The sequence below is a fragment of the Eulemur rufifrons genome, chromosome 3 (genome assembly GCF_041146395.1).
Source record: "Eulemur rufifrons isolate Redbay chromosome 3, OSU_ERuf_1, whole genome shotgun sequence".
Taxonomy (NCBI): domain Eukaryota; kingdom Metazoa; phylum Chordata; class Mammalia; order Primates; family Lemuridae; genus Eulemur; species Eulemur rufifrons.
In genome coordinates this window covers 25362179-25375556 of record NC_090985.1, presented here as the reverse complement: position 1 = coordinate 25375556, position 13378 = coordinate 25362179, and the positions used below count along the sequence as shown (strand labels likewise).

The following is a 13378-nucleotide window of genomic DNA, read 5'->3' as shown; positions in this document are numbered from 1 at the left end:
AACATGGATGAACCTTGAGGACATTATGCAGAGTGAAATAAGCCAGGCACAAAAGAACACATACTGTATGATTTCACTTATACAAGATATCTAGAGTAGGCAAATTCATAGAAATGGAAAATAGAATGGCAGTTGCCAGGGGCTGGGCAAGGGGACTAGGGAGAAATGGGGAGTTGTTGTTAAATGAGTATAGAGTTCCAGTTTTGCAAGATAAAAAAGTTCTGGGGATTAGTGGCACAACAATGTGAATGTATTTAAGACTACTAAACTGCACATTTAAAACGGTTAAGGTAATAAATTTTATGTTACATGTATTTTACCATAATAAAAAATTTAAAAGAAAGAAAGGATAAGGAGCAGCCTAAGATTGAATAACACCAGGAAAAAAGAGAAACAAATCATATTTCAAATGGTTAGCATAACCATCACACTAGAGGGGGAAAAGTAACTCAACTAACTTTTGAAAATAACTTTTGGACTGTATTTCCTCATTCTAAATATAAAAAGAACTGTAATCAAATATTGAAGTCTAGGCCGGGCGCGGTGGCTCATGCCTGTAATCCTAGCACTCTGGGAGGCCGAGGTGGGCGGATCGTTTGAGCTCAGGAGTTCGAGACCAGCCTGAGCAAGAGCGAGACCCCATCTCTACTAAAAAAATAGAAAGAAATGATATGGACAGCTAAAAATATATATATAGAAAAAATTAGCCGGGCATGGTGGTGCATGCCTGTAGTCCCAGCTACTCGGGAGGCTGAGACAGGAGGATCGCTTGAGCTCAGGAGTTTGAGGTTGCTGTGAGCTAGGCTGATGCCACGGCACTCATTCTAGCCTGGGCAACAGAGTGAGACTCTGTCTCAAAAAACAAAACAAAACAAAACAAAAAAAACAAATATTGAAGTCTAATTATTATAGTAGACGTCTTTTTTAAAACGAATGTGTGTAAGCAACTCCTAAATGGCTTTCTGTATGTTCTAAGATTGGGGAAATGAATAAATATATATGGACAAGGGGAGCATTGCCAGAGCACAAAGTTACAAATATGGAAAGGCAGCAGGGAGAAATGTACCCAGGGTGCTGGCACTGGCATTACAGGGTGAATGCATGGGCTTCAGTAGAGAGAGTAGCTATAGGTAGAGAGAATGTGTCTGGAATATCAACAAATACACATCACTGTGTGCATGTGAATATACTTATGTAAGTTGCCTATTGTTGCATAACAAATTGCCCCCAAAACTTAGTGGCTTGAAACAGCAAACATTTATTATCTTACACGTTTTCTGAGGGTCGGGAATCTGGAAGTGACTTGGCTTGAGTGGTTTTGGCTAAGGGTGTCTTGTGAGGTTTCAATTGAGATGTCAAAGCTGCAGTCCTCGGCTGGGCGCGGTGGCTCATGCCTGTAATCCCAGCACTCTGGGAGGCTGAGGTGAGATGATCGCTTGAGGTCAGGAGTTCGAGACCAGCCTGAGCAAGAGCAAGACCCTGTCTCTACTAAAAATAGAAGAAAAAAAAACTAGCCAGTCAACTAAAATTTAAATAAAAAGAAATTTAAATCTTTAATTAAAAAAAAAATTCAAAGCTGCAGTCCTCGAAAGGCTCCACTGAGAAAGAGAACCTGCTTCCAAGCTGTTGGCACTTCCAAATTTATGAATTCCAGAGACTCTGTGTATGCCTGAGCTTCCTGTGAAGGCAGGCCACGAAGTGGGGGAAACTCAAGCTTGATGACTCTCAAGCAACTCACAGAGACCCGAACTTGTCTGGAATAAGTCCTTTTCCAGGACTGTGGACCTTGAATAAGTCTTTTTCCACTCACAAGGCCTGGACTTCTTCAATATTACATTGGAGGTTGTTTCCAAAATCTGCAAGAGCCCTCTGAATTCAAGGCCCTCTGTTTGGAGAGGAAGTAGTGAGGTCACTAGAGAAGGGATTGGCATCCCAGGTTCAGCTGGTGCTGCTGCCATGTATGTATGGTGAGATTTGGGCAGTCGAGCAAATGATCTAAGCCTGTTTCCTTATCTGTGAAATGGGGATGAGCATGGAGGGTACCTCACATAGTTGCTGTAAAGACCAGGTGAAGACGTGTGCTGACTGGCAGAGAACCGCATGCTCACCCGGTGGTAACTATATTCCAGCTCTGTTCCTGCCATTACACACCACTCACTCACCCATTCAGGGTGACAAATAAAGAAGCAACTTTGAGACACAGGAGAAGAAATTTGCATTTATTTAGTTGCTTGTTCAGGCAGTGAGCTGGACACTTTACAAACGCCAATCTTGTTTTTCCTTACTGGGGCACAGTAAAATGGCAATTATTACATGGAATTCACATGTGAAGAAACTGAGGCACAGCGGGTTTAAGGGTGGGCCCGCCCCTGTGACAGACTAGGGCTCCAGTCTGTGCATGTGTAGCCATGCACTTGGAACCTTCTCTCTTCTCCCCGGTTCTTCCAGGCACCTTCAAAGGCCCCTGACATGCTTCGGGCAGACAGCTCTCCCACTGGATGGTGGAGGGATGAAGAGCCTGCAAATCCTTTTCCTTATCTGGGAGTTCCAGGAACCAAACAGGATGCCACCAGGATGCGCAGTACCAGCAGGACTGTCCCCCCACTCATTGCCTCAGTGTCCACTGAGTGCCTGGTGCCCACCACAGGGGATAGGTGGGGCAGTGAGAGCAAGAGTGGAGCACACTCTACCACCCAGCCTTGCCTCTTGGCAATGTTCCACATGGGGATGTCACTGGCCCCAGGCAGAATGGGGAGAGATCCTTCCTGCCAGGCCTGTGACCTCAGGCCAGCACCCCAGCATTCAAAGCTTCTTCCACCAGTGACGTGGTGTGGCATCTTCTCTTGTTTATGGGTTGCTACAAAGCCAGGATTAGCTTGCCTATGGATCCCTGTGAGGGGCAGCTGGACACTTGAGACAAAGAACTTCATGAAGGGTAACACATGGCTGTCCTGGCAGAGATGGGCCCACCACATTCTTCCAGAAGGTTCTGTTTGGTAAACCCCACCATCAGCTAGCTGCGTTTACAATCTTTCCTGCTTCCCAGATCAGGATCTTATGGCACAGATGCACACTTCTGCAGAATCAGTGGCTATTCTAGCAACCACCCACTGAGGACACTTTCCAGGCTCAGCCTGGAGGCTTTAGCCACAGTCAGAGAGGACTGATATTGCTACAAAGAGCCCCAGGGGACAGAGCAGAAGTGGTGGCTGGAAAATAACAATAGAACAGCTTGTACACAACAGGTCAAGTCCAGACAAGAGCGTTCCAGGCCAAGAGCACAGCATGTGCAATGACAAGGAAGCAGGAATGGGAATACACATGAATGGCTCCTGCAAGAGGCAGGGACGGGAGTACAGGGAGTATGTGACACCAGACAGGAGTTCAGACACTGAATCTGAGGGCACTGGTATGGCCATGTGAGGAGCCTGGAGCTCGTCCTGGAGGGGGTGTGGACAAAGCACTCAAGGGATACTGCCTGCTGGAGAAGGAGCCAGGTCGGGTAGCGGACAAGGCCAAGTCCTGCCAGCAAGAGAGTCCCCAGCTGTGCTCTGACACTGCTGTATAGCCTGGCAAGCCCTAGCCCTGGAGGGCCTCGGGTGTTCCATGTGAGCAAGGGCCAGCTGGAAAGAGGTGTGGAACAGGACATAGTGCCCATGGAGAGAAGAGGGGTGGCCTGGGGCCATGGCAGAGGGGCACTGGTGGCACGGCTGGGACCCTCGGTGCAGAGGCATGACTAACTGATGGCCCTGAAAGTAAGTGCAGGGAAGGTGCTGGGCATCAACACGAAGCGGTACACCATCTTTATATCCTCTTGGTTTAGTGTCTCCACCAGGAAGTTTTTCAGCACCTAGGACAGAAGCTGCATTTCCATCTGGTCTAGTCAGCTACCCAAGGACCTGGTCCAGCCTCCACCCCTCTCCTAGGTGAGCCATATGCTACAGGGGAAGAGCAGCCTGTGGTCCCCACCACTGCCAGCCAGTTAGCCCAGACCTGCCCCACTCAGCCCAGCCCAGGGCCCCCTTAACCTGCACAGGCCCCTCCCCAGCCCGCAAGGCCCCGCCCTGCACTCCACCCCTCCCAGGGCCCACTCCACTCTGCTCCCCACCCCCACCCCGCTCCAAGGCAGACCCCGGCTGGATCCTGCCCCCCAACCCCCGCCTGAACAATCAGGCCAAGCCCAGGGCTTAACCAGGCCAGGCCCTTCCCCAACATGCAAGGCCCCGCCCCTCCACAACATGAGACCCCCATCAGGTCACCCCTCAACCCAGACGCACCCCACCACACCCCCATCGGGCCCCACACTACCCAAACGAGGCTACAACCAATCCAGGCCCCACCCCACCATGCTCCCACCTGGCCCCACAGGGCCACTCACATGGTGCAGCAGGAGCAGCATCTCCACCTCTGCCAGGCGCCGCCCCAGGCATTGGCGCATGCCAAAGCCAAAGGCCACGTGGCGGAAGTTTGTGCTGGAACCCTTGACCTCTAGCCAGCGCTGGGGCTCATAGCGCTCTGGCCTCGGGAAGGAGGCGGAGTGGCGACCCAGCGAATGGAGGAACACCTGGACCAGTGTCTACGGACAGGACAGTGCGGAGGGAGAGGTCAGCTGCACCGTCAGGGAAGGTGGCCGGGGGCTCTACTGGAGGGGCAGTGGGGGCACACTCACCCCAGCTGGGATATGGTAGTTCTGCAGCACCATGTCTGAGGGCAGGAGTCGCTCCAGGATGAGGCCCACCGGGTAGAGCCTGAGGTGGGGCATCAGTAGTGGTGTCAGCATTGACAGGCCCCCTCCTGTGCCCCCTGCACCCTTCCTACCAAGACCCCCCAGAGGTCCTGGACCCATGGGAAGCCCAGACCATGAAGAAATGCTTCCTTGCACCTGCTGAGCTCAGCCAAACCTGTCCCCAACCAGAGCGGCCCCGAGCCAAGGAGGATGCGCCCAAAGTTGGCCCCCAGGATAGTGACAGGGATTCCAGAGGAAGGAAGGGGCCTGCTCCTTTGAGGGAGGAAAGGAGGTGCAGCAGGAATGGGTCCCGAGGCAAGCCTGCTTATCAGCCCCATTTTCTGGCTGCCCCCCCCCCCACAATGGGCACTGCTCTCCAGCAAGGGGCCCGGCACCTGGGCAGGGGCGGGGCATCTGGGGAGGAGTCAGCAGGCACCTACCTCAGGGTCTCCTTGAGGGCGGCCCGCAGCAGGGGCAGCTCCACCAGTGCCCTCTGGGGATTGTCAGTGATGCTGGCCTGGGCTGCCAGGCTCTCCTGGCGAAGGGCCTGCTGCACGTCGGGGTTGCGAGCCAGCTCAAAGAGTGTCATCAGCAAGGGGAAGGAGGTCTGCAGGAGCCACGTGCACGAGGCTCAGACCTTGGCACCGGCAGGACCTCCTCCCTCAGGGTGCCCCTCCCAGGAGGGTCAGGGGTGTGATCCTAATGCCCCCCTGGACTGCTTTCCCTCAGTCCTCCAGAGAAAGGGGACCCCATCCCAAGCAAGGCCACCTACAAATCTTGTCATCACTTCTGAAGCTGAGGCATGGGCTGAGGGTGAGCTGAGGAATGTGGGAGGCAGAGCCTGGGACTGACAGGTGGCATCAGAGGCCACTGCCTGGGAGGTAGTGTGGGCGTCACGCTCTCTGGAGTGGGGCTGGTTGTTGCCCTGACCGTGTCCGTGCTCCCCACAATGAGGTCCATGGTGTTGGCCTTGATGGCATCTGGTGACAAGTCTCCATGCAACAACAGCTCTGCCATGATACCGCTGTAGTGTTCAGGGCGGTTGAGTGCTCGTTCCTGACAGATTTTCTGGATGCAGTTGTTGGCTGTAGGAAGAAGCAGAATCAGCCCTCCAGCTGTGGAGCTGAGAAGCACCTCTTCTTTGCCCTCCTCCTACACACCCTGCCCCCAACACCCCCAAGTTTCTCTGCCCCCACCCCTGACCTCCGGATCAGTCCAGCCCAGCCCCTGCCTCGCCCCCAACTCTCTTTGACAAGACATGGAGGAAGCCATAGCTCTTTTATGTGGCCTCTGCTCTCCCCTGGTCTGTGGAGAATGGACAACTGGGCCACCACAGTGTCCCTGCCATGTGGCACTGTCAGGTGCTTGGCCCTCACCATACTGGAAGATGTAGTCCCAGGCCTCAAAATGCTCCTCCCATGTCTTGGTGCTGGTCCAGCGGGACAGGCTCCTGGGCATGAAAATGAGCTGTACGGTGGATTTGAACATGGCCTCCAGGGCATGGATGAACTTCAGGCTGGCAGGGCTGGGGTTACTGCCCAGGAGGCCCAGCCTCTCTCCAAAAAATGCTGAGTTGCTGGCTGCAGGGAGGATGGCACTGCTGAGCCTAAGGCAGCCCTGCAACTCCCAGCTGCCTCCCACCAGCACCCCTGCCCCATTCCTGGTCTACTCCAAAGTTGCTGAGGTGGGGTCTTCCACCTGACCCCACACCTTCTATGGTGTAGTAGAAGATGCTGGGCTGGATGTCCAGGGTCAGGCTGCCCCGGGCATTCTGTAGCACCTTCTCCTTCAGGGCCTGGGAGAAATCCCTTGCCACCATATCCACTCTGGGAATATACTTCTGGACGGCCTTTGGTGATAGCACATACGTGTTCAGCCGCAATCGGTTGAAGCGCCATTCGGGCCCATTCCTACAGAGCAGAGAGCAGAGTTGCGGGGTTGCCCCAAGCAAACACCCGACCACAACCCTGTGTCCCACCTTCCTTGTCCCCAAAGGGAATGGGCAGGGCAGGCTGCTGACTGGGGCCCTTGAGGCAGGCTGCCTGTATTGTTGTTCTCCCTGCAGTATTTCCTCTCTGAGCAGCCTCCAGGTGCTGGGCCGCAGGCCACTCAGGTCTGAGTTGGGGATGAGACAGTGGCTTCTGCCTGAACGTGCTGCGGGGGTTCATGGAGTTCATTCCAGTGAACTTGCATGCCCCAGTCCTGGCACACAGTCACCCACGCGGCCCTCCCTAGGTGAGGAGGTCTTTTCTCTGGGGAGGAGGTTGCCCCTCCTGTCACGTGTTGCCGTGTTACCCCGTCACACACACCGTGCCCCAGAGGGGACCGGCCCTGGCTGACCTCTCATCTCCCCACCCTTCCCCTCCTGAGCGTGCTGCCTCTGTGCCCGTAGCATCTGCCTGCTTCTGTGAAGTGTCTCCATCTTCTGTAGGGCAGAAACCAAACTGTGTCTCCCAGGATACCCCTGAGACAGAGCCAAGAGCACAAGGGGGCTGACGGATGTCCTCCAGGGAATGCTGGGCAGGAGGTTGCCCTCTCAGCCACATTCATGCAAAAGCACCTTGATTTTTCTATGGTTATCTGCTTGTAGGGATTGACAATGACACTGGTGTTCGCAATGTGTGTGTGCATGCAGACACTCAATACATGCGTGTGCACATACATAAAAATACACAAATCACAAGGGCATAAGCATACACAACATGCTTACAAACGTGAACACAAAGACACACAAGCCCATACAATACACATGACTGAAAATGCACACACACACACACGCACACAAGACAGCATACATACACATGCACACTCACACACGCACAAGCACGCATGCACCCACATACAAACGCACAGACATGCACACGCACACACACACACACACACACACGAGCACACCCCTGCCTTCAGATATGCACATGTACCCTTGCCAGTCTTCTGCTGGAACTGTCCTTCCTGGGTCCTCACTCCCTCCCAGGTGCCCCCAGTAAGGGCCCCACTCAGGGGCTCTATTTACCTAAGCCCCACTATTCCCAAGAGACTCCACTTCCCCACAGGGAGTGTGGTGGCTGTCAACTGTCTGACGTCCCTCCTTCAGGCCCTCGTCCTGTCCTCAGGCCACCCTGTCTGCAGCTGACGAACTCCAAGCACCCTCTTCTCCCTGCCTACCCGACCAGGGGTGCTGCTCTGTCCGTGGGTCATGAGACACCCTCCAGGGCAATGGCCCCACCCAGTGCTTGGCTCCCGAGAAGACAGGAGCCAGCAACTGCCTGCACCCATCCCCATCTGTCTCATCCCCGGGACCTGCTCCCCAGCGCAAAGGTTAGCCTGAGCTCTAGGAGCCAAGGGCACCCTGAGGGCAGGGAGCACCCTGGTAGACAGCAGGCTCTGGCACATGCTGACTGTGACCTGGGCCAGCGACCCCCGTCTCAGGGCCTCAGTTCCTGACCTGTACACAGGAGAGCCACCGACTCAGCTGAGCAAGCAGCCACCAAGGCTGCGCAGTGGGCGCTTCCTAATGCAAGTGCTCTTTGTTCTCCCTCCTCTCATGTGCAAAGTGCCCTGTGCATGTCTCTACCACTGCCCTGCTTCCCCCCAGCCGCTGGGAAGACGGGACCCCATGGGCTGCCACTCCTCAGCGCCTGGTGGTCACCCTGAGGCCCCAGGCAGGGGTGATGTGGGCCTTCTCTGTCTCACCTCCTCTGTGTCCAGACTTCCCATCCCCCCATTCCCGCTCGCCCCTCACAGCAAGAACACGCCACATTTGTGCCCTCGGTGTTGTCTGTAGGCCAACCAGGGCTCCAGGAGCATCCGGCGTGGGTGCAGAGTCTCCACCTGCTGCAGCCTCTCCACGTCCTCCGGTAGCATCACAGACACCCTCCGTGTTCCTCCGATGTCATACCTATGGGACAAAGCACTAAGCCCTGCTGGCCAGGCCCATGGCCTCCCCTGGGCCCCGCTCTGCAAAACCAGTCCAGACTGTCCCTTATCTGACCTCTCCCTTCTCCTGGACCAGTGGTTTCACGGCAGGAAATCCCTCCTGCTGTCTGCTTGAAACCTTGCCAACTTCAGGGCTTCTGAGTTCTGGGCTCTTAGCATGAGCCATGCTTTGCTCTCTCCTCATGAAGAGCCATGGTGTCCGTTGGCAAAGACACTGACCGGCGCCCACTGTGCTCCCTCCCCGTCTTCCAAGGGATGCAGAGCACAGGGGCCCAGCTGGGAAATGGCAGTGCTGTGTGTCTGGTAAGGGCCTTGGCAGCCAGCAGGGGCAGAAGATTCTGGGTGTTCTCAGCTAGGGGTAGGGAGGGCTTTACCTGAAAATGGGCCCCAGCTCCTGGAAGTTCTGATGCATCTCCAGGTGAAGGTTCTCATAGCCCTGCTCCTTCCAGATCTGCAGCATCCTCATCCAGTTGTTGTTGCGACTCTGGGGTATGGCTTCGAAGGGCCGCACCGCCTTGGACGCCAGAGCGGCTCTGGTGCCCAGTGCCCGTGGCCCTCCCAGAGACAGCCAGGGCCCTTTCATCCACACATCGGCCTTTGCCCTGAATGCCATTCCGATGCTCCTCTACCCTGTGCCCAAATCCTTTTATCTCTCCTGGGGACCTGCCCTGGCAGATGGATCACGTCATGGAAGAAACTGTCCCTGGACCTGCCTGAGAAATGCAAGCAGGGCAGAGTTCAGGGCCAGAGCGAGGTCTAGATTGGTGGTGCACGGGGGTGGAATCTGACCAAGAGGCCTCTCTCTCCTCCTCTACTGCTGGGAAAGAGGGGATGGGCTCTTATCTTATCAAAGATCCTTGGATTATTCATCTCCTTGCAAGATCCAGGGCAGGAGCAAGGGAAGAGGAGTTTGCGTTCACTGAATTAACCCACTCGTGGTGCCGTGTGCTGTTCTCCAGGCCTTATGCTGGGTACATGCAGTGGAGGCATGAAGTAGGCCTGTTACCATGAGGGGCTCAGCACTGGGGGCAATTCAGTGAGTGCAGGGTACAATTTTGGGGGGAGGGAGGTTCCCTGCATGTCTCAGGCCCAGTCTTGGCTGGCCTTGAGGTTCCCTGCGTGTCCCAGTCCTGGTCTTGGCTGGCCTTGCTGGTCCAGCTAAGCAGCAGGCCACAGCCAGGAGACATTGGCCTGGAGGGGGTGGGGGTGCTGGGAGCCAGATCGGGCTGAAAGGCAAGGGTGCTCTTGCCCTGGTCCAACCTTGTCTGTGCAGGGGCCTGTGCCCACTGCTCATGTCCCCCTTTTCATCCTACAGCACGTGGCCCATGGCTCAGATTCATAGCTTAGAGCAAGGAGAGGCCATAGAGTCTGACTTGGGGGCACTGTCAGGGGCCCCGCTGTCCTGTGAACTCTCTCTGGCCAGGGCTGTCCCTTGGGGGAACAGGCTGGCCTCACCTGGCCCTGCCTTTCAGCTTCCCCTTCGAAAGCCGCTTACTCCACATCTACTTGGGGCAGGCACCTGCCCGGGGAGGACAACAGGGCTCCTGATGCCCTGGGGATGGGCCCTGGGAATGCTGACGCAGGCAGAGCCCTACACAGACGTGCTCAGCCAAAGGTAAATGGTGACAGACAGCAGGGGAGTGATCGTAGGCTGGGGGTGGGGAGCCACAAACTACACGGGACGGCGGAGTCCCCTCGCATGGCTCCTCACAAGCATTACAGTGTGTGTGCGAATCCAACCATCTCGCAGGTCAAACGGCCAACGAGATTGATCAGGGAAAACACAAGTGTTCGTTGTCATACAATAAGAGAAAGTACAGATCGCTGTCTGGAGAGGTCCAGCCCCCTGCGGAGCTGCCACCTTACCGCAGGCACAGCTTATGGAGCATCAGGGAGGAGGCACTGGTCATTTTGTCATTGGCTGTTGCACCGCAGATTCTTTGTAGGGCAAGTAGAGCAGTTTGAGCTGCCTAGTGTGCAGCTGATCGGCTTCATTTCAAGGGAATCGGATGACAAGGACATCAAAAACTTACATTTTGCCTTTTGTTTATGAGTAGCGCCAGTGTTGTGGGGAAATCGGATGACCTAAGTTTTGGCTGTGCTCATGGGAGGTTGGCCTTGAGGTGTGTTTTTACTGTGCCTCCACGTTTCCTGTGTTCTTTCAGCTCCCACATTAACTCGTTACACCTGGAGGGGAAGGGCTGCGTGGAGGAGGAGCTGGGGAGGGGAATTTCAGCTGGACCTGCGGGGGAAGAAGGGGGCTGCCCCTGTGCAGTTGGAAGGGAAGGGGCTTCCACACTGAGGGGACGGGGCAGTGCCTGGTGGGAGTGGGCAGCAAGGCGACAGAGGGCTGGGCTGGGAGGGCTGGTGCAGGCCACAGGGAGGGTGTTGTGAGGGTTTTAGCAGGGGAGGGCCACAATTTAATAATTTTTAAATCAAGTCCCTCTCCCACATGTCCTTGGGGAAAGCCTTCAGCAGTGGGTGGTACGTCAGCTGTGGCTGGGCCCTGAGCATGGCTGACACAGAAGAGTGATATGTCCTTTCTGTGTGCCTTCATCAGCCCCAGATGATGTAAGAGGTGTGCCTCAGTGGGTGGATGTAGGCGGGCAGCCTGTCCTTGGCTGTCGGTGCAGTCATCACTGCCATGCTGGACACTGCTGCACTGTCCATGCCTGCCTGCGCTACATGCCCTGCAGCTTCTGTAAGGTGGCAAGACTCTCTGAGCGGCCCCCGAGGGCAGCCCACGAGCAAGAGGGACTCTGTGTGGAGCACGGTTTGCTTCTGTAGTTTTACAGTTGTCTTCCCTACTGGGCCATGAACTTGGCCAGGTACCCTCTGGAGTTAACATGGGGCCAACACTCAGTCAGTGTTTCTTGGAGGAACAAATGCATGATTTCATCCTGACCATGAGCAACCCTCCTGTGCAGATGCCACCTGCTTCCAGTGCACTGTACCCCTCCCCCTGGATTCCTGGGTGCCGTGGAGACTGCGGTACTCTGCGTAGGAACTAAAGGCATCTTCCCACCTCTGCGCCTTTGCTGACCCTGACTGGCCCCCAGGATCCTCTCCTACCCCTGTGACTCTGAGCCTCAGTCATCGGGGTCCATTCACCCTGCTGCCCTCCACTTTGAAAGTGCTCAGCTCACTACCAGGCCCAGAGAGTGAGTAAATCTCCCCTCCATTAGACTATCTGGGGTCACCTTTGCCACAGTTTCTCAAGCTGTAGTGGAATAACAACGTCTGGACAGTTTGTCAAAATGCACACGACCACGCTCCACCTCAGAAAAGATGCCTGGCTGGGCCAGGGTGAGATCCCAGCAACATGAAGTTGTATCAATCCCCCAAAAGTGATTCTGATGCAGGCAGCTTTCCCATTGCACTTTTCTCTCTACCTCTGGCTGGACACTGCAGGGGGCAGCCGGAAGGCTGTGCCGCTTCAGAGAATTATGGAAAGTGGGACACTTCCATGTAGGCTGGGGATGAGGTGGAGCAATGCCAGGAAAGAAAAAACCATGGGCGGCGGGCAGGGTGGGTGGTCGTGGAAGAAGAGCAAAGTACACACAGGCACAGCTCAGGGACACAGTGAGATGCAGTGTGCCCGTGGGCAGGGAAGGACACTTTATTCAGCAGACAATCCTTAGCTGAGTCTAAGGTGGAAGTTGGGACTGCAAGATGGAGGGGCTGTCAGGCAAGGGGATGAGGAGGACAGACGCCGATGGAGAACAAAGTGCACACCAATACCCCTCCTGTTCCTTCACACCCTGAGGACGGAAGGTCCTCACCTGCACCGTGTATTATCCCAGCCCCTGCTCCCCTGCTGTATTTTCTGGACCTGCTCAAGCCCCACCTTCCTCCCCTGGCTTCCCCCCAAAACCCTCAATAAAATACTAGGAAACGGAATCCAGCAATATATGGGAAGAATTATAAGCATGGACAAGTGTATTTATCTCAGGAATCAAAGGTTGGTTTAACATCCCAAAATCAATTATTGTAATATATTGCATCCATAGAATGAAAAACAAGAATCACATTCTCGTCTCGATAAATGCAGAAAGTGCATCTGACAAAAGCTAATACCATTTTCATGATGAAAATACTGAACCAACTACAAGTAGAAAGAAACTTCTTCAACCTGATAAAGGACATCTATGAAAACTTCACAGCTAACCTCATGCTTAATGGTGAAAGCCTGGCTGCTTTTCTCCTCAGTTAGATCAGGAGCAAGATGCCTGTTCTCACCACTGCTAATCAACATTGTATTGGAGGTTCCAGCCAGAACAAGCCGGCAATAAAAATAAATAGAAGTCCTCCTGACGGGAAAAGAAGTGAAACTGTCTCTATTCACAGATCACATGACTTTGTATATAGACTATCCTAATAAATCCACCAAAAAAGTATCACGTCTAATAAAGTAGTTCTGTAGGATTTGAGGGTATGAGATTAATATACAAAAATCGTTTGTATTTTTCTACGCTGTAATGAAGAATATGAAAATGGAATTAAAAAACAAATCCATTTACAGTAGCATCAGAAACAATAGAATACTTAGGAATAAACTTAACAAAACAAGTTCAAAACTTATACTCTAAAAAATACAGATCATTGTTGAAAGAAATTAAAGATCTAAATAATTTAAAAAGTGTTCACTCTGGGAGGCCAAGGTAGGAGGATCGCTTGGGCTCAGGAGTCTGAGACCAGCCTGAGCAAAAGCAAGAT

The 13378-nt window shown here is 54.1% G+C and overlaps 1 protein-coding gene across 2 annotated transcripts; it reads right to left on the bottom strand.

Moving 5' to 3' along the window:
- Nucleotides 1-3736: 3736 nt before the first annotated feature.
- LOC138381591 (cytochrome P450 11B2, mitochondrial-like) lies at nucleotides 3737-9275 on the bottom strand. Of its 2 annotated transcripts, XM_069465917.1 has the most exons (9): nucleotides 9037-9275; nucleotides 8469-8624; nucleotides 6437-6636; nucleotides 6103-6306; nucleotides 5657-5811; nucleotides 5167-5333; nucleotides 4670-4748; nucleotides 4379-4576; nucleotides 3737-3850 (listed from the first exon to the last, which is right to left on the bottom strand). In XM_069465917.1, the coding sequence occupies exons 1-9, from the start codon at nucleotides 9273-9275 to the stop codon at nucleotides 3737-3739; spliced, it is 1512 nt and encodes a 503-aa protein (XP_069322018.1). The 2 variants fall into 2 exon arrangements, with proteins under 2 accessions (XP_069322018.1, XP_069322021.1); XM_069465920.1 differs by lacking the exon at nucleotides 4379-4576.
- Nucleotides 9276-13378: the final 4103 nt, after the last annotated feature.